Source organism: Furipterus horrens, unplaced genomic scaffold (assembly GCF_987537825.1).
Source record: "Furipterus horrens unplaced genomic scaffold, mFurHor1.1.pri manual_scaffold_6, whole genome shotgun sequence".
Taxonomy (NCBI): domain Eukaryota; kingdom Metazoa; phylum Chordata; class Mammalia; order Chiroptera; family Furipteridae; genus Furipterus; species Furipterus horrens.
This window is the reverse complement of record NW_028327176.1, coordinates 164,272,528-164,297,170: the sequence shown is the minus strand read 5'-3', so window position 1 is coordinate 164,297,170 and position 24,643 is coordinate 164,272,528. Positions and strand designations below refer to the sequence as shown.

The 24,643-nt window shown below is 33.7% G+C and overlaps 1 protein-coding gene across 1 annotated transcript in view; it reads left to right on the top strand.

The window, feature by feature from the left end:
- The window catches only part of THEMIS (thymocyte selection associated), a 167,386-nt gene that overhangs the window by 43,654 nt on the left and 99,089 nt on the right, over positions 1 to 24,643 (top strand). The window contains exon 2 of the mRNA XM_090280647.1: positions 3,017 to 3,175. Coding sequence (XP_090136773.1) covers positions 3,017 to 3,175 — 159 coding nt within the window. The remainder of the gene's footprint in view (positions 1 to 3,016; positions 3,176 to 24,643) is intronic.

Genomic DNA, 24,643 nt, shown 5'->3' with positions numbered 1-24,643 from the left:
TTGGAAAGAGAGCTGAAGAGTAAGAAAATTTCTGAGTGTTGACTAAAACTCACAGGATTTTATCCTCCTAGAATTCTCTACTTCTGTTCCCTGTGAATTGTTATGTAATTTCACATAAATTCACCTTTTAATTTTGCATTTCATTGGAGCCTTTGAACAGGATGACATTCCAAGTCAGTCAGTTTGATATACATCTACAATTAGACATTCATTGCATTGAAATTAAGCCCAACAGACTTCAGCTAAAATGAAATAGGTTACATTATGTTCTGTTTTAGGAGACAAAGAAAAGTCTTATCATATCACTTACCTACTAAAAATCTTTCCCCTTTCTTGTTTCCATTTTCAAATTTCTTACCTCAATGACACTGAATGCTTCTTCTACAAGGCATATTCTTCCCTATCCAGTTATTTCTACCAGTCTCAAACAGAGACTATTTCAATTACACATTTGTTGCTATGACCAGTGCTTTCCAAACATTACTGTATTTATGAATCATCTGGGGCCCTTATTAAAAATGCAGGTTATGATTCAGCAGTGTTAGGATCTGGCCAATGTTATAACAAGCTCTAACATGTGATGCTGTAGATTAAACTATGGATAGCAAGCACCTTGTTACGTATGACCTCTTATTAAATTGGTATGAGTTCCTAGACCCTGATAACTGAAAATGTACATTCTCTAATATTGCTTCAGGTTTTTATTGGTCTTTTAGTTTATTCATGATTTCATAAAGATGCTGCATGATTTAAATGTCCTCAACTACTCTAGTCTTCTTTTTTCACCACAGTCCTTTCTTACTTTACATTTGAGACATAACAAGCTACTTGACATTTCCAGAAGGTATCACATCTTGGTGCCTTTTCAAATACTATTTCCTCTGCCTGTCTTGACATCTTGTGAGGCTTCTTTTGAAACAGCTCAGCTGTCATCTCCTCCAGGAATCCTTCCCTAATCTCTTTCCCATGTAATTTCTTAATTAAATGCCTCCAATATTGTCCCACAATGCCTTGTATTTCTTAAATTATAACTCTCATAATCTGTTTCAATATTTGCTTACTTGTCTTCTGTTCTCTTCAAGACAGTGATTCTATTGGGGAGGGGGAAAGATTACACATTTTATCTTCGATGCCAACTGTCAATCACAATGCCTGGCACATAGTAGGCTTTAAATGAAAAATGAAAGTTGATGTGTTATAGTTATGCAATAATATAATGCAACATTTCCTTTAATAAAGCTTAAAATTGAATTGAGAGTAACAAAAACTAAAGTCATAAAAAGTTAAGTACAAGATGAGATAATACTGAGGATGTAAAATGTTAGTATGTGATTAATTGCCAAATGAAGATCATAGAAATTAACTACTCTGAGTTCATTGCAGGAAAATGTCACTATGGATTTATTGTTATTTTTTAATATCCCAACTTGTTTTACAAAGGATTTGTGAGGGCTGACAACACTGTGTATTGGAGTTAATGAAAAAATATGAACACATGTAGTTAAGGGAGGAGTAGGAGAAAATAGGGGATTTATGGAAATATATATTAAAACTTGAGGAACAGATACACCAGCATGTCTACCAAAATGGTCCTTATTAAATAATAGACAGTGAATTTGGTGTACTGGATTCTCATTTTCATCCTCTACTTAGGAGGTAACTTCTGTGGGGGCATCAGCCCTTCCCTTGTCCTCTGACTTCTGGCTGATTCTGGCCAGTGGAGGTGCCTGGCAGAGGATCAAATGGAGGGAGAACAGTGAGATCAGGATATTTATTTTCTTGTGTTGCCTAGAACTGACAGTGCCTCCATGTAAATTACCCCTTTGTTAAAACCTTTTCAAATTATTTTCATTTGAGTGTGCCCTCAGATCTCTATTGAGATTCTGATACAATCGCAGACTTGCGTAAAGCTAGATTGGATGGCAATCTTCATAACTTTTATGATAACCTTTATGATAACCATTAATGCTATAAAAATATTTTAGGTGGCTCCTATATATCAGGCAAGATTCTAGGAGGAGGGAGTCCAATAGAGAAAAATTCAGAAAACAAACCTAAAATCTTGCATTTATATTGTTCACATTTTAGCATGTAAAGGTGATATAAGTCATACTAGAGGCAAGGAAAAGTTGATATGTTTTAAACTTTACAGTTTCATAATGTTAATTTACATCAAACTTTAGTTTATTTACTGTTTAACTGTAAATTGTTAATATTCCAGAGATGTAGTTTTAGGGTTGTTCCATTTTTACTAAGGGTAGATCATCCAGAATTTCTGTCTCTTTTCAGTTGTTCATCTTCTTGCCATTTCACTGCTTGCTCTTCTTCCATCGGGAGATATGAAAGGAAAATGAACAAATGAAAAGCTTAGCTGCAGCATCTTTGATAAAAGACTTATTAGAAAGGAGACTGAAATCCTGAACTAAAATGAAGTTTTTCAGTTTATCTGGACTGGTCTGCCCCCTATTGCCATAAAAATGTTGTTTCAAATGTGTCAAAAATCAAGACACAAAATGGACGGAAGTCTTATGTTCACAATGATGAAGGGAACCAGGTCCAGAAATAGATATGATGCTCTTGATATAAAGCCCTGGTGTGCAGACCCTCTCTTTGGATCTTAAATTGTATTACAACCTTGTCTGCAGTATTTACTTAGAATATTGTTGACTCATATAAGCTTAATTCTGTGACACTACAAAAATAGATCATAAACCTCAATAGGGAAAGACATGTTTCTAGTTTGACCTTGGTAAGATGAACTAAAGGCTCTGAGGAAACCATAAATTCAATTTACAATAACGACAAAAATAAAATTGTTTCTACCTTGCCCAGTGGATAAAGTAAAAATCTAATATTTTTCTTGGAAAATGCTGTACATTTTGCCAAGCTTGAGTAAATTGCTGTTAGTAGGTAGCTAAGAGAGGTACTGAACAAGAACCACTTAATATGAGACTACTATCTTACTATTCATGATTTAACTCCTCTATAAGAGCTATTTTTACTCTTTTTTTTTCAGGTTCTATTTATGAAATGTTTGGAAATGAATGCTGTTTGTCAACAGGAGAAGTGATTAAAATTACTGGTCTCAAAATTAAAAAGATCATAGCTGAAATTTGTGAGCACATTGAAGGTCGTGAATCTCCACAACCATTTGAATTGCCTATGAATTTTCCAGGTAGAGTATATTGCAACTATTTCTCATTTGTAAAACTGCATTGCTAATAGATATATATTCATCTATACACTTGAGAACAATGAAAAAGTGGTAGTTTTTTTTCATTCTCGGTCAGTGGATGAAAGAATCATAATTCTTATAGTTCAATGATTTTAAGAACTAATAGAAGGCAAATATTTTCTTCTCTTTTAAAATAAACATTCTTTGTTTAGGACTTAATATTTTCTGTTAAGAAATATTTGGTGAGTTTCTACTATAAGCACCACTAACTATGCTACATAGTAAAAATAAAGACATCAAATATTTATTTTCATAAATTGTGTCGAACTAATTAATATATAGTAAACATGTCAACCCTCTTCATTCCAATTGCCATTTTTGAGTTTGCTGGGTTCCCACTAAACTTCCCTGTTTGAATTCCCTGACAAGTCTGGCTGTTTTTCTTTGTCTAGGTAATTCTACTCAGCCTATGAAATTAGCCCAAATATCATATCTTCTGGAAAATTTTTGCTAATCCTCTAACCTAACCTAGATATCTCTCTTTTATGTTCCGATAGTGTACTGAGCACCATACCATGCACTTTATTGTAATCATTGATGATGTTCTTATTTGTGTTATTCTCTAGACCAGGGGTTGGCAAACCTTTTCTAATAAAGGACCAGATAATGAATTTAAGACACAACTACTGCATTCTGTTGTTGTAACATAAAAAAGCTGTAGATAAGGAACCAATGAGCATGGTTCAATAAAGAGGTATTTATAAAAACAGGTGGCCGGCTGAATTTGACCTGTGAATTTTAGTTTGCTGACCTCTGCTCTAAACTAAAATTCTTTTACAAATCAAATGTAACATAAGGGACTTGCATTTCTTGTAATAGGCACATTTTCTGGCACAGAGAATACAGTATGCTCAATAATTGTTTATTGAATGAATAATTAGTGGAAGAGAAAAATCTAATAAGCATGTAACATATAATGTGATTCATGGTATAGTTGAAGTATGCATGCATTCTATAAGTCCTATTAAGGAACATTTAACTTCAATTAGTTATGTTCAAAACATAGATTTCTGAGTCATTATATAATATTTGAATCCCAGCTCTGCCATTCTTAGTTGTGTAACTTTGTCAAGCTATTTATCCTCCTTTCATGTAAAATGATATTAATAATGCTATTTCTTTCCTAGTGTTGTTGGGAGGATTAAATATTGAACAATATTTAAAGTGCTTAGAATGGTACTTATCATTTTCAAGGGCTATAAAATGTAACAGCTTTTATTACCATTATTAACATTGTTATTATAATTGGTGGTAGAGTTAGGAAAAGCTTTTTAGCAAATGTTGTCTTAAGCTGAGGTTTGGAGAATCAAAACAAGTTAACTATCTGAGGAGAGGGTTCTTCCAGGTACTCCAATATTCCACCCCTTTCAATGGAAATCTTTCTCGTTATTTAATTCTAATTATTTCTTCCTCACCCCATCTTTTATTGCAATGATTCTCAAATGAGGCTGCACATTTGGAATCACGAAAGGAACTTAAAAATCTTGGTGCTCAGGTCGCTTGCCTGAGGTATTCTGATTTATTTGGTCTGGGATAAAGTCTGGTAATTAAGGTTTTCTGAAGCTCCCAGAGTGTTACTAAGATGAGCAGCCATGGTTGAGAACCACAGCTTTCGAAGAAGCTTTTCCTAAGTACTCTAACTGGACTTATCACCTCTCCTTTCGAATCACTTTAGGCTTCCGCGCCTTAATCACTGCTCTTACTACATTTTGCATGTAATGGAAGTCATTTGTGTGTTTGTCTTATGAACACCATCTGCTCAATAGATCACAAGGTTGCTGAGGACTAATCTGAATCTCATTTATTGCTTTAACCCCCACAGTATTTAGAAAATGTATATAATAAATATTTAATAAGTCAAAATAACTAGAATCTTCTGGTAGAAGGAGCATTTCTTATTATAGTAATTAAAACACTTAGCTTTTGACTAATAGTTTAACTTGGAAAGTTACTACTAAGATATCCCTTTGAGTTTCCAGTTGACATAATCATCTTGCATTAATTGAGCAATGATTTGAAAAATATATATGCAATAGTTTTATTGTAAGGATCAAGATTAAAATGAAGGGGTAAAGGGACTGGTGGTGATCAGGGAATAGTTTATTTAAAAAAAAACAACAACCCTCCTTGTTCATGATAAAAGGAATTCTAGATATAAAAGTAATCTGTCTATATCAGCAGCACTAAGAAGAAAGATAAAAATCAAAGTCACTAATATTTTTTAATAAATTTGAACAGAAAAATCTCTTTATACTATACTCAAACCTTTCAATTTCACCTTCCACTTATATTTTAAACCCAAAAAGTTCAATATATTTTTTAAAATGTTCTTTCTTATTTGAGAATTTCTCCAAAAATTATTTGCTACTAATTTCTAATTTAATTATATTGTGGCCAGATGACATACTTTGTATAATTTCAGTTCTTTTATATTTATTGACATTTGTTTTATGGCTTAACATATAGCCTATCCTGGAGAACATTCCACGTGTACTTAAGAGGGTCGTGTATTCTGCTGTTGAGTGGAGTGTTCTACAGATGTCTGTTGGTTCATAGTGTTGTCAAGTGTTCTACTTCCTTGGGGATTTTCTCGCTAGCTCTTCTCATTATAGAAAGTGGAGTATTGAAGTTTCTAACTACTATCATTGATTGTCTATTTTTCTTTTCAGTTCTGCAGCTCTAGCTTCATGTATTTTGGGGCTTTAATATAAGGCATATATGTGTTTATAACTGTTATCTGTTCTTAGTGGAGTGACCCTTTGATCATTATATAATATTCTTCTTTGTCTCTAGTAACAATTTTGTTTTAAAGTCTAATTTGTCTGATATTAGTGTAGTCACCCCAGTTCTCTCTGGGTAATTATGTGCCTGGTTTAACTTCTATCATTTTACTTTCAAAGGATATGTGTCTTCGAATCTAATGTCTCTTATAGACAGCATATAGTTGGATGATGTTTTTAAACCTATTCTTTCGATATTTGCCTTTTAATTAGTGTTCAGTTTCTTTATAGTTAATGCAAATACTGATAATGTAAGGTTTACAGCTCCCATTTTGCTATTCGTTTTCCATATGTCTCAGTACTTTTCTGTTCTGCATTCCTCTATTATGACCTTGTTTTGTGTTAAATAGATATTTTTTAGTGTATCATTTCAGTTTCTTTGTTTTTTAAAATAAACGATTTTTTAGAACAAGTTTAGGTTCACAACAAATTTGAGCAGAAGGTACAGAGATTTTACATATTCTACTTGCTTCTAGATATGAACAGTTACCCCAACATCAAAATTCCACAATATCTTTTCATGGTTTATAACTGACTCCTTTTTTTTTTCATAAAATAACTTTATTGATTATGTTGTTACATTAGTTCCAATTTTTACCCCTTTGCTCCCCTCTGCCCAGTCCCCTTCCCTCTAGCAATCCCACCCCACTTAGTTCATGCCCATGGGTTGTGCATATAAGCTCTTTTTTTTAAGTATAATTTATTGATTATATTGTTACAATAGTTCCAATTTTTCCCCTTTGCTTCCCTCTGCCCAGCACCCTGCCAACAATCCCTCCCCCAAGTCCATGCCCATGGGTCGTACATACAAACTCTCCTGCCTCACACTTTCATATATTCTTCTTCTTCTTTTTTAATAATTAATTAATTATTAATTATTTTAACAATAAAAAATAACAATTCCTCCCTCTCAGACTTAAGACCCTTTATAATCTTATAAAGGACAATGGGCGAAGGTCTCGAGCTCCTCCAGCTGCTTCAAGCTGGACATGGTCATCGTCCTACCTACCCTTGGGTCCAGAAATCCCTAATAAGAGTGGGGGTGTGGCCTTCCCACATGGGGAAGTATCATGCAGACTCCAGGTTGGTTGGCTGTCCCTGGACAATGGCATGCTTGATTTAACAGGCTGGCATCCTTGTTGTATTCTGGGGGCAACAGGGTTAAAGGACATCATTCAATCCATAACCACTAGATGACAAAAGACAGGTATTAATTTTTCAATGTCCCACATTAGGGAAAAGAAGGGCTTCTTTGGAGGAAGGTGTGCCAGGTATATCTCACCTGTCCAAAACCCTTTTGCCCATTATACTTAGTTTGGGCTGAGGGAAATAGTTTAGGTTTCCCCCATCTCAGGCCTCTGGGCTCTTTCTGTCCAAGCCTTTAGGACAGAAAAGAGAAACCAGTTTTAAAGTGAAGCCCACAGACCACCCCATTCTTCACCAACCCAGCCACTTAGTTCAGCCAAACCATTGAGTCTCAGGAGGCAGTAACGCAGACAGGATTAAGTGAGGCCTATAGGTACAGACAATCACTCAGGTAATGAGATCTTAGGCTTATGCCCTTTGAAAACAGAGAACACATGTTAATTTATGTAACATAACCCACATACAAATCTCTAAATCTGTAGGACTGTCTTATCGGAAAGACACCCAGTTGCAAGGCATTTGACATTCTTCTTGCTTGTAAATTAAACATCTTTGATAATGCCATAGACATAGTTTAACTTTCAAATGAAAACAAATTTTAAGTGAAAAGAAACTTTAAAAATGGTTAGCTGCACTACTTTATAGTCTACCACTGAGCATTGTGATTTTCCTTGAATCGTGATTTTTCTCCCTAAGATTACCCTCCTTGTCATTAAAGGGACTGCATTAAGTCCATTTTTAATTTATCCTGTTCATTTGCATAAACACAACAAGAGCAGCAAATGATCACTTATGATCTTTAGTTCTGCTTTGCTGGAACTTACGCAAGGAACATTTATGGTGACAGTCAGTCTGCCCTTCAGGGCACAGAAGCAGAACCACATACCTGGCATTCAGCCTTCCCTGAAAACACCTGTCTTTTCCAAGTTCTTCTGGTTTTTCATTGTGCCTTAAGGTCTCATCTAGCCATCTTTTAGGAAAACAACCTTCATTCCTTCCCTGGAAGGATTGCCATGGACTGTGCATCCATCCAAGGTACCAGGCCTTTTATCTCATGGACTTTTATTACCTTTGAAAGTCAGTCCCAGTTCCTCAGGGCTTTTTGGTAATAACCAAAGCCCAAGCATGTCTCCTTTAGGCATGACATTCCAGTCAAAGTCTTAGTTAAAAAACAAACAAACATCTATTAACAACTGGTCTTATTAGTTTTATGCAAAGAAACTTATGTCATTACTTACTTCTTTAGAATGCCAAACTCTGGAGGGATCAGATAGGGAGAAAAATATACAGTGTGAAGGAAAATCCTTGTCCTTCTAATATTCACTGAACTTGCATTTTTATTCTTTATATTTTCATTTTTTGCCCCACTAAAATTTTTTTTCCATTACAGTTGTCCCACTTTTTCCCGCCTCTTGCTTCCCTGCACCCTGCCCCCCCTTCTCCCACATTCAGTCCTCACCCAGTTGTCCATGTCTATGGGTCATTTATACATGTTCTTTGACTAGACCTTTCCCCTTCTCTCCCTCCCATCTCCCCCTTTGTTACTGTTAGTTTATTCCTTGTCTACATACCTCTGGTTCAATTTTGCTCATTTGTTTGTGTTATTCATTAGTTTCCTGTAACAGGTGATAGCATAAGGTATTGTTCTTTCATTGCCTGGCTTATTTCACTAAACATAATTCTCTCTAGTTCCATCCATGTTGTTGCAAATGTTAGAAGTTCCTTCTTTCTTTTAGTACTTATTCATTGTCATTTTCCCCCTTTGTACTCGTGTTCCTCTCTCTCTGTCTCTGTTTCTTTATCTTCTTAAAGCAGACCCTTTAGCATCTCTTGCAATTCCGGGTTGGTTGGAGATGTATTCTTTTAGCCTTCTTTTGTCTTGGAAACTCCTTATTTCACCTTCCATTTTGAATGAGAGCCTTGCTGGGTAGAGTATTCTTGGTTGTAGGCTTTTTTTTTTCATTGCTTGGAATATTTTTTGCCATTCCCTTCTGGCTTATAGTGTTTCTGCTGAGAAATCTGATGATAGCCTTATTGGAGCTCCCTTGTATGTTATTAGTTATTTTTCTCTTGCTGCTTTTAGGATTCTCTCTTTGTCTTTGAATGTTGCCATTTTAATTATGATATGTCTTGAAGTGGGCATGTTGGGGTTCATCTTCATTGGGACCCTCTATGTTTCCTGGACTTGCATGACTCTTTCTCTCCTCATGTTAGCGAAGTTTTCTGTCATTAGTTTTTCAAAGAGGTTTTCTATCCCTTGCTCTTCTTCTTCTCCTTCTGGAATTCCTATGATACAGATATTATTATGTTTTATGTTGTCCTGCAGCTGTTTTAGAACCTCTTCAGTCTTGTTCAGTCTTTTTTTATTTTGTTGCACTGTCTGGGAGTTTTTGTCTAAGTTGTCTTCCAGCTCGCTGATCCGATCTTCTGCTTCCTCTAGCCTGCTTTTAATTCCTTCTACTGTGTTCTTCAATTCAGAGATTGTATTCTTCATTTCCTCCTGGCTCTTATTGATAGTTTCTATGTCCTTTTTCATGCTGGTGTAATTCTCAGTAAGTTCCCTGTAGTTTTTCTGGAGTTCTTTGTAATTTCCGCTGAGCTCATTGAACTTCTCCATAATCCATGCTTTCAATTCCATATCTGATAGTTTGCTCCCCTCTATTTCATTTAGCACTCTTTCTGGGGATTCTACCTTTCCTTTTGATGGGGGGTTGTTTCTCTGTCTCCCCATTTTTGTGATTCCTATTGCTTGTTGGTGCTTCTTAGAACGATCTGCACTTCCTGGATCTGTCCTTGGTGGCATCAGATCCTGTACCAGTCTGGGTCTAAGCAGCCTGTTGGAGACTTCCAGGGATCGACTGCCTTTGTCTATGTTCTTTAGTTGTTAATCTATTCAATCTGTGATTAGCCATCAGGCTTAAGGACCGTGGGTGTGGCAGCTTAATTCCTGTGGGCAGGGCTTTTGCTTCCCCTCAGGCTGATGCCACTTGGAGGGGAATGGTTTGTCTGCAGTGTGGGGATGAGTCAGCACTGGGACCTGGCCGGCCGCCTCCCCAGCTCTACCCTCAAAGCCACCACACCAAGCGTCTCCAGTCCTCTCTGCCTTCCCTCTGCTTGAGCCCAGGGTAAGTGGGGGCAAAATATTTTCATGTGATCTTCTTAAGAGCTCTTTTACTCCAGCTCTTTCTCTCCAGCTAGCAAGAAACCCTGTGGCTTTTCCCTTTTCTCAGCTGGATACCATTTTACTTTCCACTTTGTTGCTGTAGGCTGGGAAGTTCAGCTGGGGGTTTGGACCCTGCCCTTCTCAGGGGGAATCCCCGGCTGCTGAGCTGTTTCTCAGTCCCTTCAGCTGCCATGCGTGTGAGCCCAGCCAGCCCTTCCGTGTCTTTGCACTCCCTACCGCTCACGTTGTGATGTAGCGGCCTTTTCTGTCTCTCCGTGGTTATAAGACTTCTCTCCAGCTAGTGTTCAGTTCGTTATTCCAGATGATTTCTCCAAAATTAAGTTGTAAATCCAGACTAGTTCTGGGAGGAGGTTAATGTAGCTTCCACTTACTTCTCTGCATCTTGTTTCTCCAGATATGCTTTTTACAAATATTTCCTACCAGTCTGTGGTCTGTCTTCTTATTCTCTTGACAGACACCTTATAGTTTAGCAATTATTTCTCTCATAGATTTTGTCTTTAGATTCATATATAAAATGGTTTTGTAAACCCAGCGTCGTCTAGATTGTTGCTATGTTATCTTCTAGAAGCCTTATAGTTTTGCATTTTACATTTAAGTCTGTAATACATTTTGAGTTAACTTTTGTGAAGTGTGTAAGATCTGTGTCTCAGTACATTTTTTTTTTGCATGTCATATTCAACTGTTCTAGCACCATTTGTTAAAAATGCCATCTTTGCTCCATTGTATTGCCTTTTCTCCTTTGTCAAAGATCAGTTGACTATATTTATACAAATCTATTTCCAGGTTTTCTGTTTTGTTCAATTAATATATTTGTTTATTCTTTCACCAATACCACACTGTCTTAATTACTGGAGCTTTATAGTAAGTCTTGATGTTGAGTAGGATCAGTTCTCTGGCTTTTTTCTTCTCCTTCAACATTGTGTTGGCTAGTCTGAGTCTTTTCTCTCTATACAAAATGGGGCAAACAGCTTTACAGTTGTGAGTACACAAACACACAGTTTATTCTTGTATTATTATTTATTAATTATAATATTATTATCCATACTAACAATTGTAAATCTATGTTTGCCCCACCCTGTGTATAAACTATAGAATTATTTTGTCAATATCCATAAACTAACTTACTGGAATTTTGATTGGTATTGCATTAAATCTATAGAACCAGTTGGTAAGAAATGATGTCTTAACAACATTGAGTCTTCTTACCCATAAATGTGGGTTATCTCCCCTTTTTTTCATTAATTGATTTCATTCATCAGCGTTTTATAAAATTTTTATATAGATCTTATACATATATTGTTACATTTATACCTAAGTACTTTATTTTAGGGTGCTAATGTGAATGGCACTGTGCTTTTAATTTCAAATTTCATTTGTTTATTGCTAGTATACATGAAGATGATTGACTTTTGTACATTAATCTTATATCCCGAAATCTAACCATAGTCATCAGTTCTAGGAGTTCTATAAATCTTTCAGATTTTCTTCATGGACAATCATATTATCTCTGAACTGAGCTTATTTTATTTTGTTCTTCTCAGTCAACACAAATTTTATTTCCTTTTCTTGTCTTATATTGTTAGCTAGAACTTGCAGTATGATGTTGAAAAGGAGTGGTGCAGAGGACATCTTAGTCTTATTCCTAATCTTTGTAGAAAAGCTTCTAGGTTCTTACCATGAAGTGTTATGCTAGCTGTAGGTTTCATATAGATATTTGTTTATCGAGTTGAAGAAGTTCTCTATTCCTAATTTGCTGAGAGGTTTTGTAGTTTTAAAATTAGACTGAATGTTGAGTTTTGTCAGATGTTTTTCTGCATATATTTACATCATTGTTTTATTTTTCTTTTAGCCTGTTAATGTGATGAATTACATTAATTAACTGAAATGTTGAGCAATCCTTGTATAATAGGATAACTACCACTTGGTTGAAGTGTATTATTCTTTTCATACATTATTAGATTTAATTTGTTAATATTTTATTGAGGGTTTTGCATCTAGTTCATGAGAGACATTGATTTGTAGGGTTTATTTATTTATTATTATTATTATTATTATTATTATTTTTGGCTTGTAACAATCTTTTATTTATTTATTTATTTATTTATTTTTGTACTAGAATAATGCTGGTCTCATAGAATGAGTAAGGGAGTATTAGCTCTACTTTCGTCTTCTAAAAGATAATGCATAAAATTGCGATAACTTGTTTTTTAGTGTTTGGTAGAATTATTTTTTTAAGACACTGATTCAGGTTAAATGACTAAAATTAATGAAATCTGCTCCTTGTACCAAAATGTCTAATGAATTAACATTTTTCAAAATAAATTTCCCCATTGTTTTATTTGGGAAGATTAATTGATAGGAAATATATAATATTACATTCAATATTCATTCATTATACAAAGGTGGACAAAAGGAGGTTTACAGTTGTTCATATGGAAAACAATATAATAATTAACACATGAATAAACTGTGCTTCATGTACTCAATACTGTAAAACTACTTTTGCCAATCCCTCTATGTTTTATCTACCATTAAAATGACTAAATTTTTTATGGTTAGCCATTTTATAATTGTACCTAATTTTTTAGAAGCTAATTAAAATATCAACTTCTAAGTTCATTTAGAAATTACCTGAAAGGAAAATTGTTATGCAAAATATATTTAGTAGCTTTATAGTGAATAACCTTTTTAACTCCTGTTTTTTGAAGGAATTTTGTTAAGAGGCAAAATAAAAGGCAGAATTTGCACCTATTTTTCCATGTGGATGTTATGAAGACATCATTCGGAGAGGTCCTAAATAGACTCCCTGCCTATTGCATAATCTGTTATTCAAGGATTCATGGACTGTTCTTCCAATTTTCTGAGTCAACTTCTCTTAAGGCATCTTTTCCCCACTGTGCTCACTTAAGCAAAATAAATTGAGCTATGTCTATTATACAAAATATTTTTCTAGACAAAAAAGGGTATTCTGGATATACTGTGCAAATATCTGTGACGCAATCTAAGTACACAAAAGTTTAGGCTTTTACATTAATTTTCAGTTCCTTTTTTGGCCTAATTTTTCTCCTGCTTTTTAGTACACCATTAGATTGTTCCTCTAAATTCTTGGTTTTTGGATAACTAAAATATATGTTATCTTGAAGACAAATAGACTTTTCAAGTCTAGTTAAAATGTTCTTTTCACCACTAATGTATATTTTAGCCTCAGACCAAAACTATGTCAGAAAGATAATCTTAAAATAGGCTTTTGCACAATTGGCACCATTCTAAATTTTTATAGTATTAATATTTTATGTACATCTTCAAAAAATGTAATCACACTTGGCTCTTACCATCCCCCTTTCTTACACACACAACTCCTCTACATGTCTCAATGGTGCTGCCTCAATAGTATCACCATGGTGGAACCAGATTTTTCTTAAAAAGTTGTCCACTAGGATCTTTAGTTCCTGATAAAGCACATTATTATATTTATACATAATTATATATTAGTGATTTAGAGGTTCTTCCATTGGAGCTAAAACCTTTTCCAGTAAACTTTATTTTTTAAGAGTTGCTTTAAGTTTACAGTAAACTTTAGTGAAAAGTACAGAGATCTCCCATATATCCCCTGCCCCTACAATTATGCATAGCCTCCTTCATAATCATGTCCTCCACCAGAACGGTATACTTTGTTACAGCTGATGAACATGCGTTGATACATCATAACCAAAATCCGTGGTTAATATTGGTTCATTCTTGGTGTTATACATTCTATAGGTTTAGACAAATGTATAATGATGTGTATTTATTATTATAGTATCACATAGAGTATTTTGACTACCCTAAAAACCCTCTGTGCTGTGCCTGTTTATCTTTCTTCCCCCATAACCCCTAGCAACCACTGATCTTAATATTGTTTTCTTAGTTTTGTCTTTTCCAAAATATAGTTGGAATCATAAAGTATGTAACCTTTTCAGATTGGCTACTTTTATTTAGTAATATGAATTGAATGTTCCTCATGTCTTTTCATGGCTTGATAGCTCATTTCTTTTTAGCTCTGAATACTATTCTATTGTCTGGATGTACCACAGTTTAGTTATCAATATACCAACTGAAGGACATCATGGTTGTTTCTAAATTTTGGCAATTAAATAAAGCTCCTATAAACATCCACGTACAGGTTTTAATGTGTACATACCAAATACAAATTTTTAAAGTTATAAGATGTACTGATTTCTCTCAGTTTTACAAATACCACACAATCTTGTAGAAAATTAGAAAACAGTAGAAAATGCAGAGAAGTAAATTAAAGCTCCCTACAATCTCATCACCAGAGCTATCTAGCATTCATATTTGTTACATTTCTTCCATTCTTTTCTAGTACATTATACAGCCACACACAAATAGACATATTTAATATAATGGGAAATGAGGGTTTGCCTATATTATTAAATATGCTTCAAAAAGCAATTTTTATTTTTTATATAATAGTCCCTCGTATGTATATCTCATAATTTATTAAGTCCAACCTAAAAATAATTATTTATGCAGTTTATAATGAGAAGCTTTTAACTGAAGTTTTGTCTCTACTTCTCATTACTAATATAATTTCATATACATAAAATTGTGACTTCAGAAGTAAAAATATTTTTAAAGTTTTTGATGCATATTGACAAATCACATTCCATAAATACTCTGCCAATTTCCCTTCCCACCAGGAACTAATGAGAGGGCCACTTTAACTGTTTTTTGAAGCTATTACTGTCCACCTCTCCCCTCCTCATTTTTAAAATTAACAGCTCTGTTGAGATACAATTTCATAACACAAAATTAAACGGTTTAAAGTACAAGTTTCCATGAATTTAGTAATTCTTTCTCATTTTTTTAAAGCACGATGAATTAAAAAACCTGCAGAATCCTAGAAAATGGAAGGGCCTGGCAAGGCGGCAGGAGGTCGCCCTGCCTGCAGGACTCTGAGGCAGGTGAAGGCGCAAAGTGGGAAGGCCCAGTGAGTCAGACAAGGGAGCATTGTTCTTGTGTGGGTGTTTATTGTCCCTCTCATTTGACACCATTCTGTGTAAGTTTGAGTAAGTAAATGGTGAGTGACGGTAGGCAATGAATTTGAAGGCTTTTTAGAAATGAGGTGATGATCATTATTTGCATTACGATCATCCAGAAAAACCAATGGAATCAAGTAAAACAAAAATGCTTAATTTATTTAAGCTAGTTTAAGCTAGTTTAGTAAGAGGACAGTATAAAAATATATAAGAAACAAAATATATAAGTAAATATTTAGAGTTTATGCATAAAACATCTATATTTTTATATATAGATGGATATATATAGTCATAACTTTCCATTTATAACCATTTAGAATATATAAAGGTAATAAAATTTAAAATAGCCATTGAAAGCACAAAACAACTATGCTTAATATCTTTATACATAGTATAAGAAATATTACAAAACTAACTCCTTTTCTTACTTAAAAATAGTATTAAAGCTCACTTATTTGTTAAAGTAAATATTAACATGTTTTAAGTACTTGAATCAGAAAACTGCATATTGTATATATCAAATGTACATGAATTAATTTATAAGATAAGCACAATAATAAACCTAATTCACATATTATAATCATAATTATTATTATGTTGGCTCCTGAGAAAGTAATTCTAAAGTTCATTGGGAGAATAAACAACTGAAAATATTCAAGAAAATATAAAAAACAACAACAATAAGGAAGTATTTCTCCTGCCAATACTAAAACCTATTGCAAAGTTAGAATAAATTATGTTGATGTTACAGAAAATCAGAAATTGAGTCAATAAAATAATAATGGTGGTACTAGTTATTACAGAAGCATCAGAGGTGATGCTTTGAATTTACTGTAGTGTCCCTGAACTTAAACCTTTGCTTATAGCTCTGAAACAGACCTTAACATAGACTGTTACTTTCTACTTGATAAAGCTGATATTACACATCTGGGATTAAAGAAAAAATTTATTTAGTAAATTAATGTAGTGTACCTATCAACTGAGAAAGCAGTAGATGGAATTGGATCAACTTTACACCACATAGGGAAGGAAATTTGAAGTTGACTAAAAAATTACATTTTAGGTAAAATTATTTTATGTTTGTATTTAAAACAACTTTCAGACAATAAATATAATTGAAAACCATAAAGAATCAATATATACAATTACATAAAATGGAACTTTCTCTACATCAGGAAAATAAAAACAGGAGGAAAAGTTCAACAAAATGGCACAATTTCAAAATGCAGGTTATCGCTTAAATGTAAAACAAAAATATCAAATAGTTTAGAAAAACACTAAATGGGAAATGAATAAAGGACAGAAGAAATTTAGGTAACTTATAACCACACAGAAATTAGCTTGGACTCAATGTAAATTAAAACAATAATGACTCTGGCTGGTGTGGTTCAGTGGCTTGAGCACCAGCCTGCGAACCAAAGGGTCACTCCTCTGATTCCCAGTCAGAGCACATGCCTGGGTTGCAGGCCAGGTCCGCAGTTGGGATGCGCAAGAGGCAACCGCACATTGATGTTTCTTTCCCTCTCTTTCTCCCTTCCTCTTTTTCTAAATAAATAATAAGATATTTAAAAAAATAACTTTTCCTCATATTTATTAGGATACACTTTTATCTTAATCCTTGCCTTCCTGGAACCAGCAGTCTGCGGAGTGAAGTGGAACTCAGTGGTTCCACTTATAAGAATAAACTCTATGGAAATAACCATCTTAGAATTATTTATACTAGCAAAATAATATAATCAATTAAAGTACCCAACACTGTGAAAAAAGATATGTTATGATACATCCCTTACAACATATTATACAGTTACAACATATTATACAGTTACTAAAAATCAAATTTGTGAAAAATATTTTAAAACATAAGATTTAATCATGGTTCAATATTAAGTGAAACAGAGTGATACAAATGAATGTATTTGGTACATCTTAAATGTTGTTATAACATTTCTATCTATATCTATGTATATATATATATCAAGATTGAAAAAAATACCAAAATTTAAAAAGACTTGTGACCTCCTTGATGTATTTTAGTACATCAGTTTATTAATTTCTTTATCTATAAAGTTGGGAAAATACAAATACTATTTGTCTTGTAAAATTCTTCCAAGAATCAAATAAGTGAAATGAGGTGATCATTAAGTGCTTACTACAAACTTTGGCCTATAAAAAGTACTTAATGATTTTAATTCTTTTTATTTTTATTATTGTTATGTTTCATGAGACCCAGGATTGGTAGGACTCTAATGTTCTCATTGCAGCTCTGTCTTTCTCATTATGAAAGTAAATTCTGGCTCTGGGACGTGGTTGATCTATTATTAGTTTTTTGGTGGTGTCGTAAGCTTTCATCTTTTTATGTCATATTACATGTTGTTTTGCAAATAATTTATTTGCAAGTCGGGAACTGTCATTTCTAGATTGCCAAACAATTGATCTTTAAACCACTCTTGATCAGACCCAAACCATATAAAACTCCCATTTGTTTATCTTCAGTATCTAAAGTAATCAACCATAGCAAGTTCAGTGCCTCTAGTCTTTCTGTGAGTTACTGTTAGGACCAATCTCTGAATATCCTGAGGCAGTTCCACAGCTGTTATCTGTGCCAGATCTTCCATTGCACTAAAGAAACTCATCTCAAAACTGCTCACGAGCATTTGTTGACCAGGTCAGTTCTGTATGGAGTCCAGCAACCTGCTTTGCACAGCAAATCCAGTGGTCAAGGTGGTGGGCTAGCCAGTTCAAGAGCCATTGATTATTGGTAGGATTTTCAAATTCATGTTATTTGAGTTAGTTTTTTGTTGCCTGCCGAGTAATATGGAATCAAAATGATATCTATGGGAAGAAAATATCCCTTTTTATATGCTGGTGAATTTAGAAAAAAAAGTTGAGTTTTCTTCATCATGCAAATCAAAATCTATTTAAATCATAAGCTCTGAAATTTATTTAAAACTTATGGCTACATTGAAAAATTATATCTCTTCCTTATTTGAATTTAATATAAACTGATTTTAATTGTTTTGCATAACCATGGGTAACAGATTTTTGTGAATGCTGCTTGGTAAAAATCAGCAGATATGTCAGACAAAGCACACATTAAAGGAAACGCTGCAGCATATGTGACAGTTAGAGAGGAATTGCTGCTGTTTCACCCTTCACACCAGAATAATTTTTTCAATATTTACCTCCCATGTGTAGAGAGGAAAACATATGGGGCTTTACATAATCGGGAGCATAAACAGGTGGCTACTTAGGTACATTCAATTTGCAAGCAGCATCAATACTGAACAACGCAATCAGCGCCACATGGCTCCCAAACTCTCTCCACTAACATTCCATTAGCAAAATTAAGATCATTAAAACAGAGGGAGGGTATACTCCTCCCTCAGTTGGCTTCACCTACCTTTCAGAGCCATGAATAAAACACATTTTCAAAAATGCCTTGGCATTTTGCTGTTTCTTTTGTTCAAAGGAACTTCAGCAACTGTGTATAATGCATACCTTGTGAATAACTACAAGCGGCACAATATTTGCCTTTTAAAAGTGCTTACATCTCCCTATAATCTGCTCATTATGGACATAAAATTATGGTGGTTAAATTCTAAGCAATTAATCAAAGCATGGAGTCAGACAAACTCTTCAAAGCTACCTGGAAATGTTTCCCCAAAGGCAGTCCACCTCAAGAAGTCACCTGAGACTCATTTTCATATTCAAACACTCTGGCAAAATCTATGGAAGATATTGTTGCTGGAATTTTTTGTTCAATATGTGTCAGATGCTGAATTGTGGATTCTATATAGTTTATCTCACCTGATTTGATTCAGGCTGGAATATCTAGTTCATCCTTTTTGGCCTTATAGGTACTTATCTCTCTGACTTCATAATCATCTTACAATGGCTTAGAATTCCAGAGTTTAAAAAAAATAAAGACAGATAATAACCATTACTTTTTCTTTTTTTTTCTTGGTGCATGTTATATATTAAGTGCTTTCTATGCATATTGCATTTATTAACTTATTTAACTATCAAGTTGATTTTATGATGTGTAAGATATATATATATATATATATATATATTTTTTTTTTTTTTTTCATTTTACAGAAAGGGAATTGTGTCCCTGAGAGTTTAAGTGCCCAGATTTACACAGTGAGGAAAGGGCTGAGGCCAAAATTAAACCCAGGCTGTCTGAATCAACACTTCATACTTTTAATCCCTTCACGCTACTGTTGGGACAGCTGTGTATCGCTGGCCCCGAAAATTCTATTGCCTAAAGTCACCAGCGCCTGGAGTAGTAAATCTGTGGTATTTTAAAAATCCTCCTAACAGAGCCTAGTGAGAGATTTGGGGGAAGGTCTGTAGGGTTTCTTTCCGAGCCTGATACCTCTATGTGTCTTCCAATAACCCAAGTGGCAATGCTCTGAAGAACTAAAGAGTCCAGGGAGTTGTGCACCTGCCCCAGTTTATGAGAAGAAGAATTTCTTATATTCTCTCTCCTCATCCTAGGTTTATTACTCATTCTCACTGCCTGAGAGAGAGAAAGCTTAAACAAGTATGTATGGCAACTTTATTAATAAGCTATGATTCTAACAGAGCTTTAGGCAAAGGTACCAAATTATAGCATTTGATTTCAAGGTCTAACATTATTAGTGTAAATTATTTGTTAAACATCCCTAATGTGTTAGATATTGCAGCATGACTTTTTCAAGGAGTTTAAATGTTATGTTATTTGAGAAAAAAGGTATTTTTAAATGCAATAATTGATTCAGAGTTAAAAATATATTGGTAGGTTTTATGATTTATTCTTTATACCTCCAGGTAAAAGAACTATTAAAAACTCTTAATAGCTATTATAGACTATTCCAATTCCATTATAATTGTAAAGACATTTAAACATAGAAATTCTACAGCCTCATTTTGTCTCATCTAACATTTAAAAAACTTGGTCACCGTCCTTGACATGTCTTCTCCCCTCCCAAATACTCAATTAAATTACTATGCAAAATTTTCTTATCATGAACTTTGAATTTCTTCACATTCCTTGTTTCTGATCTTGGAGACTCTTCTATGAAGACTGTTGGAATCACTAATTAGTTGATGATGCTCAGTAAGCATATAATTGACTTTGAGAAATGTGGAGAATTTTCTAATAGTATGAACATTGTTACTACATAATTATATAACATGTTATTATATGTGACATCCCCTTTACTCAAAGATTTTGAGGTTTTTGCTTTGGTATGTTATTTCATGCACTTCCATTTTAATATGAAATTGAACAGAGGTGCTTGAGCTAGAATTTCTAGTGAAAATACTGGATTTGTTGTAGTTTTGAAGAAGATTTTGTAGGATATGCTAACTAAGAATTATCTTGAGAATGTAACAAAGGCCACAAGAAGCATGTGAAATGAGAACTACATATGGGCAAGTATAAAATAATAAGGCTGTTTAGAAATTTGATTGCAGAACAAACAGTACAGTTTTTTAAGAGGCAAAGCACACACAAAAATAAGTGAGGCATACTTTGCTTTATTGGCAGAGAGACAAGACACATAATCAGAAATATGTAATAGTGTGATTTATCTCCAAATCTTCTTCATAGAGCTCAGTGCATTAGAAGTTCTCAAGCATGCATCTCAACTATATGTGTATTAATTTAAAATTGTGTATATTTGACATATCCTTGACTATATCTCAAGAGCAAGTTTCTTTGTGATGATAGTGGATTTGAAACCATATTATTATAAATTTGTGTTAAAGGAGTTTCAGCCACTTGAATTTTTTCATTAGACTGCAGTGTCATTATTTTACCTCACAATATGGCTGAAGAAAAGCTTGAGTGGGAGTAGCAATGTCAACTCTGCCATTTTTTTTTGTTATTCGTGTGTTCATATTAGTCTTTTTTAAAGATTTTATTTATTTATTTTTAGAGAGAAGGGGAGGAAGAGAGAAATAGAGGGAGAATATATTTGTTTTAATTTCAATATGTGGCTTTATTGCAGGAAGTGGTTGAAGTCATTTGTCTATTTGTGTGGGTTATATTTTTTTAAGTTAGAATATATTCTGGAAAACCACTTCAATATAGCCAGGTAACTCGAAGCACATTGAAAATATATAAACTGGTGTGCGTAGCACTAGCAACCCTTTTACCTTGTACAGTCCCCAGGTCTCCTCAGGGGCCTCGCCTGAACCTACAGGCATGTGGCCATCTGACCTAGAAACAGACAAGACTTGTGCCCATCAAGGTCTCAAATATCAGTGAAGTGCACTTTCTTATGGTATTTGATTTTAAAAGTTCTAAGTCATTCTGCATCCAAAGGTAGGGTAAACACCCACCTTGGAACCATCCCTGTTGGCCAATAAAAGGCTAGACAATTTATGATTTCAGATAATAGTGAAAGGTTGAAATGTATAACTCTGTGATTAAGCCCTTGAGCTTCAGAGACACAAAAGCATACGCTGTCTCTTATGATCTATGTGATGATAGAGAATTTATGGCACCTCTTCAAATGCTCATGTACTCTCCTGTGAAATGTTTGTGTTTTATTTGTAGCTACCTCATATTGCTATTTTAAAAATTAAATTATATCTTACATGTGAATTTCTAGCACATTGTAAGTTGCTAATATTTTAATAATTATAGTATTGATGATACAAGAAAAATGAGAATTAGTAGGTAAAGTTCACTCTTAAGATTACTTGTTTCAAAGATGGAGGGACTATATTTGCTTGGAACTGGGAAAGCAAGCTAAAGATTAGGCTGGGGAAAATATTATAAGCTCTTTACAGTGATCTCATGCTATATATATTAAATAATATTCTGATATACAGCTGTAAAATTTGATTTTAAAGATTATTCCCTATTCAGGTGGGAATTGATGAGATAGAAAGAAAAAAAAAGTGAAAAAAATCTGATGAGCACAAATTATGCACAGTGAACCAGGAAACTGTTCTTGCTCTTCTCATTGTGGAGGGTCTGGAAAGGCTGATCCATGCAAAGGGAGGGCCAGCTCTAGAGGTACAGATACATATTTTGTAAACTGGAGTGAATATGTTTTTAATAGCAATGTCTTTGTAAGTCATACCTGTGATAAGGAGGTGACCTAGCCTGGTGGCTCATATTTGAGAGCCATGAATATGAAAACCACAACCACTTTCAGACCCCTCAGTAATAGTATTTGTTTTCTTAAATGATTATTGTGAGGATAAATGATGCAAATAAAAACAATCACTCAAACTCATAAATTTCTAAACAAATTTTATTTGTTACTATTACTATTAATAACAATGACTGCAGATCATTAAGAATTAGTTAAAAATATAAACTCCCTGAAAATCTGAGATTCAGAGTCAAGATTTTACATACTGAATTAACTTATGGACTAATTTTCAACAGATCAATTTAATGCAGTTTCTTATAATTTTTGTCTTAATTGACATGCTCTTTGTGAATAATTTCTTTCTATTTAAAAATAATAATTATATCTATTTGAATAGGTGACAATAAAATTTGGAAACAAAACTCTTCTGTTTTTTAACTTATTTTATGAAGCTCACATACTGGCTTATTTTATAATCACTTTCATGACCATTCAGCTCCTGAAATGTGTGTTTTTTTTTTTGGAAGACTAACAATCATATTTTCTTCAGTGAAAAACTACCATACTCTGAAAAAGATAAAGGATTGGTCTAATTTAAACCTAATCAGGCTTATAGTGCTTTAGTTTATTGAAGTTTCTTATGAAATACATATATATGGACTCATTTTTTATAAGGAAAGACTTTTGGATTGGTATAATGGTATATGAAGAAATAAGTTAATCACTTTTTACTGCACTCTGCCAATTAGTACGCTAAACTGTATACTTAATCATTTTCTAAGGGAAAACACTCAGATTTACAGGTGGATTATTTTTGCAATAGAGATATCCAACAAGACAGCACTGAAGTGTATGATTAACTTGAAATAATGGTAGCCCTTAGGGTTTCAGGCTTTTTCTACTTCATAACATTTTAGGTCTGTTATTACCTTAGGTGAACCCAGTTCCCCAAGAAAGAAGATGCTAAATTAATTTTCTGTGACTTATGTCATCAATATAGCTAAGATAGAAAAAAAAGAAAAAACCTGTGTGTCTCTACTATTTATGAGATTCTAGGTAGCTATTTTTTAACTCATTTCATAAACACTGATGAATTTTCTATACCTGCATAATGATTGTGAACTCTCAGATGTAAAACTGCACACGCAGACAAATGAGATTAAACACTGTGGGAATGAACATGTGCACACACAGACAGGCACACACATTCATTTACTGTGGAGAATTCAAGAATACTATTTTATTACATTTTCTCTGCTACAAGACTCAATAAAATAAGAAGTTCCTTCAAAGTAAATGTTTCTTTGCCTTACAGTATTCAAGCACACTAGCAGTGGATGAATACTATTCAATTTCTAAAGGTTTTTAGGACAGATTACACGTGCTACCTTACTCGTTCCTGCCAGGACTGCATCACCCACACTCTTTCAGGAAGTTCATATCTAAAAATAACAAAAAAATTTTATATGTTTTTGTTTGAGCAAAGATCAACTACAAAAATAGCTGGCCATAAGTTTTTGTACAGTAAACCAAAGTATACATAAAAGGCATTATAACTTGGCTAATAATGATTTTCTACATAGATGAATTAGGTTGAAATGTATATGTTGAGTAAAACTAATAAATGACTTTTCCAAGCTGTATCATTCTATTAAGTTTTTTAAAAATACATTGTTTTCTTTGTGTATGCTAGTATATAATATCATCATTAATTTACTTTTGGGTTAAGAAAGCAGTTATGTAATTTTTCTTTATTCTGCCCTGGATGCTGTGGCTCAATGGATTGAGCATTGGCCTGCGAGCCAAGTGTCGCTGGGTTGATTCCCAGTCAGGGCACATGACTAGATTGCACGTCAGGTCCCCAGTTGGGGGCGTGTGAGAGGCAACCACACAGTAATGTTTCTTTACCTTTCTTTCTCCTTTCTCCTCTCTCTAAAAATAAATAAGTAAATGAACAAACAAATAAATTATTTAAAAAAATTTTTTCTTTATTCTTCTTTTCTCTAGACTGCATTAAAATTTATGCAATAAATAAATTTCTGAAAGTGTTACGAAGCAAATGTGCTCATAAAATCAAGGCAAAATAATTCAAAGAATTAAACACTTAAACACACAAGCATAAAAAGATGCAGCTTAAATAGTAAAAATTTGTTGTCTTAGTGACT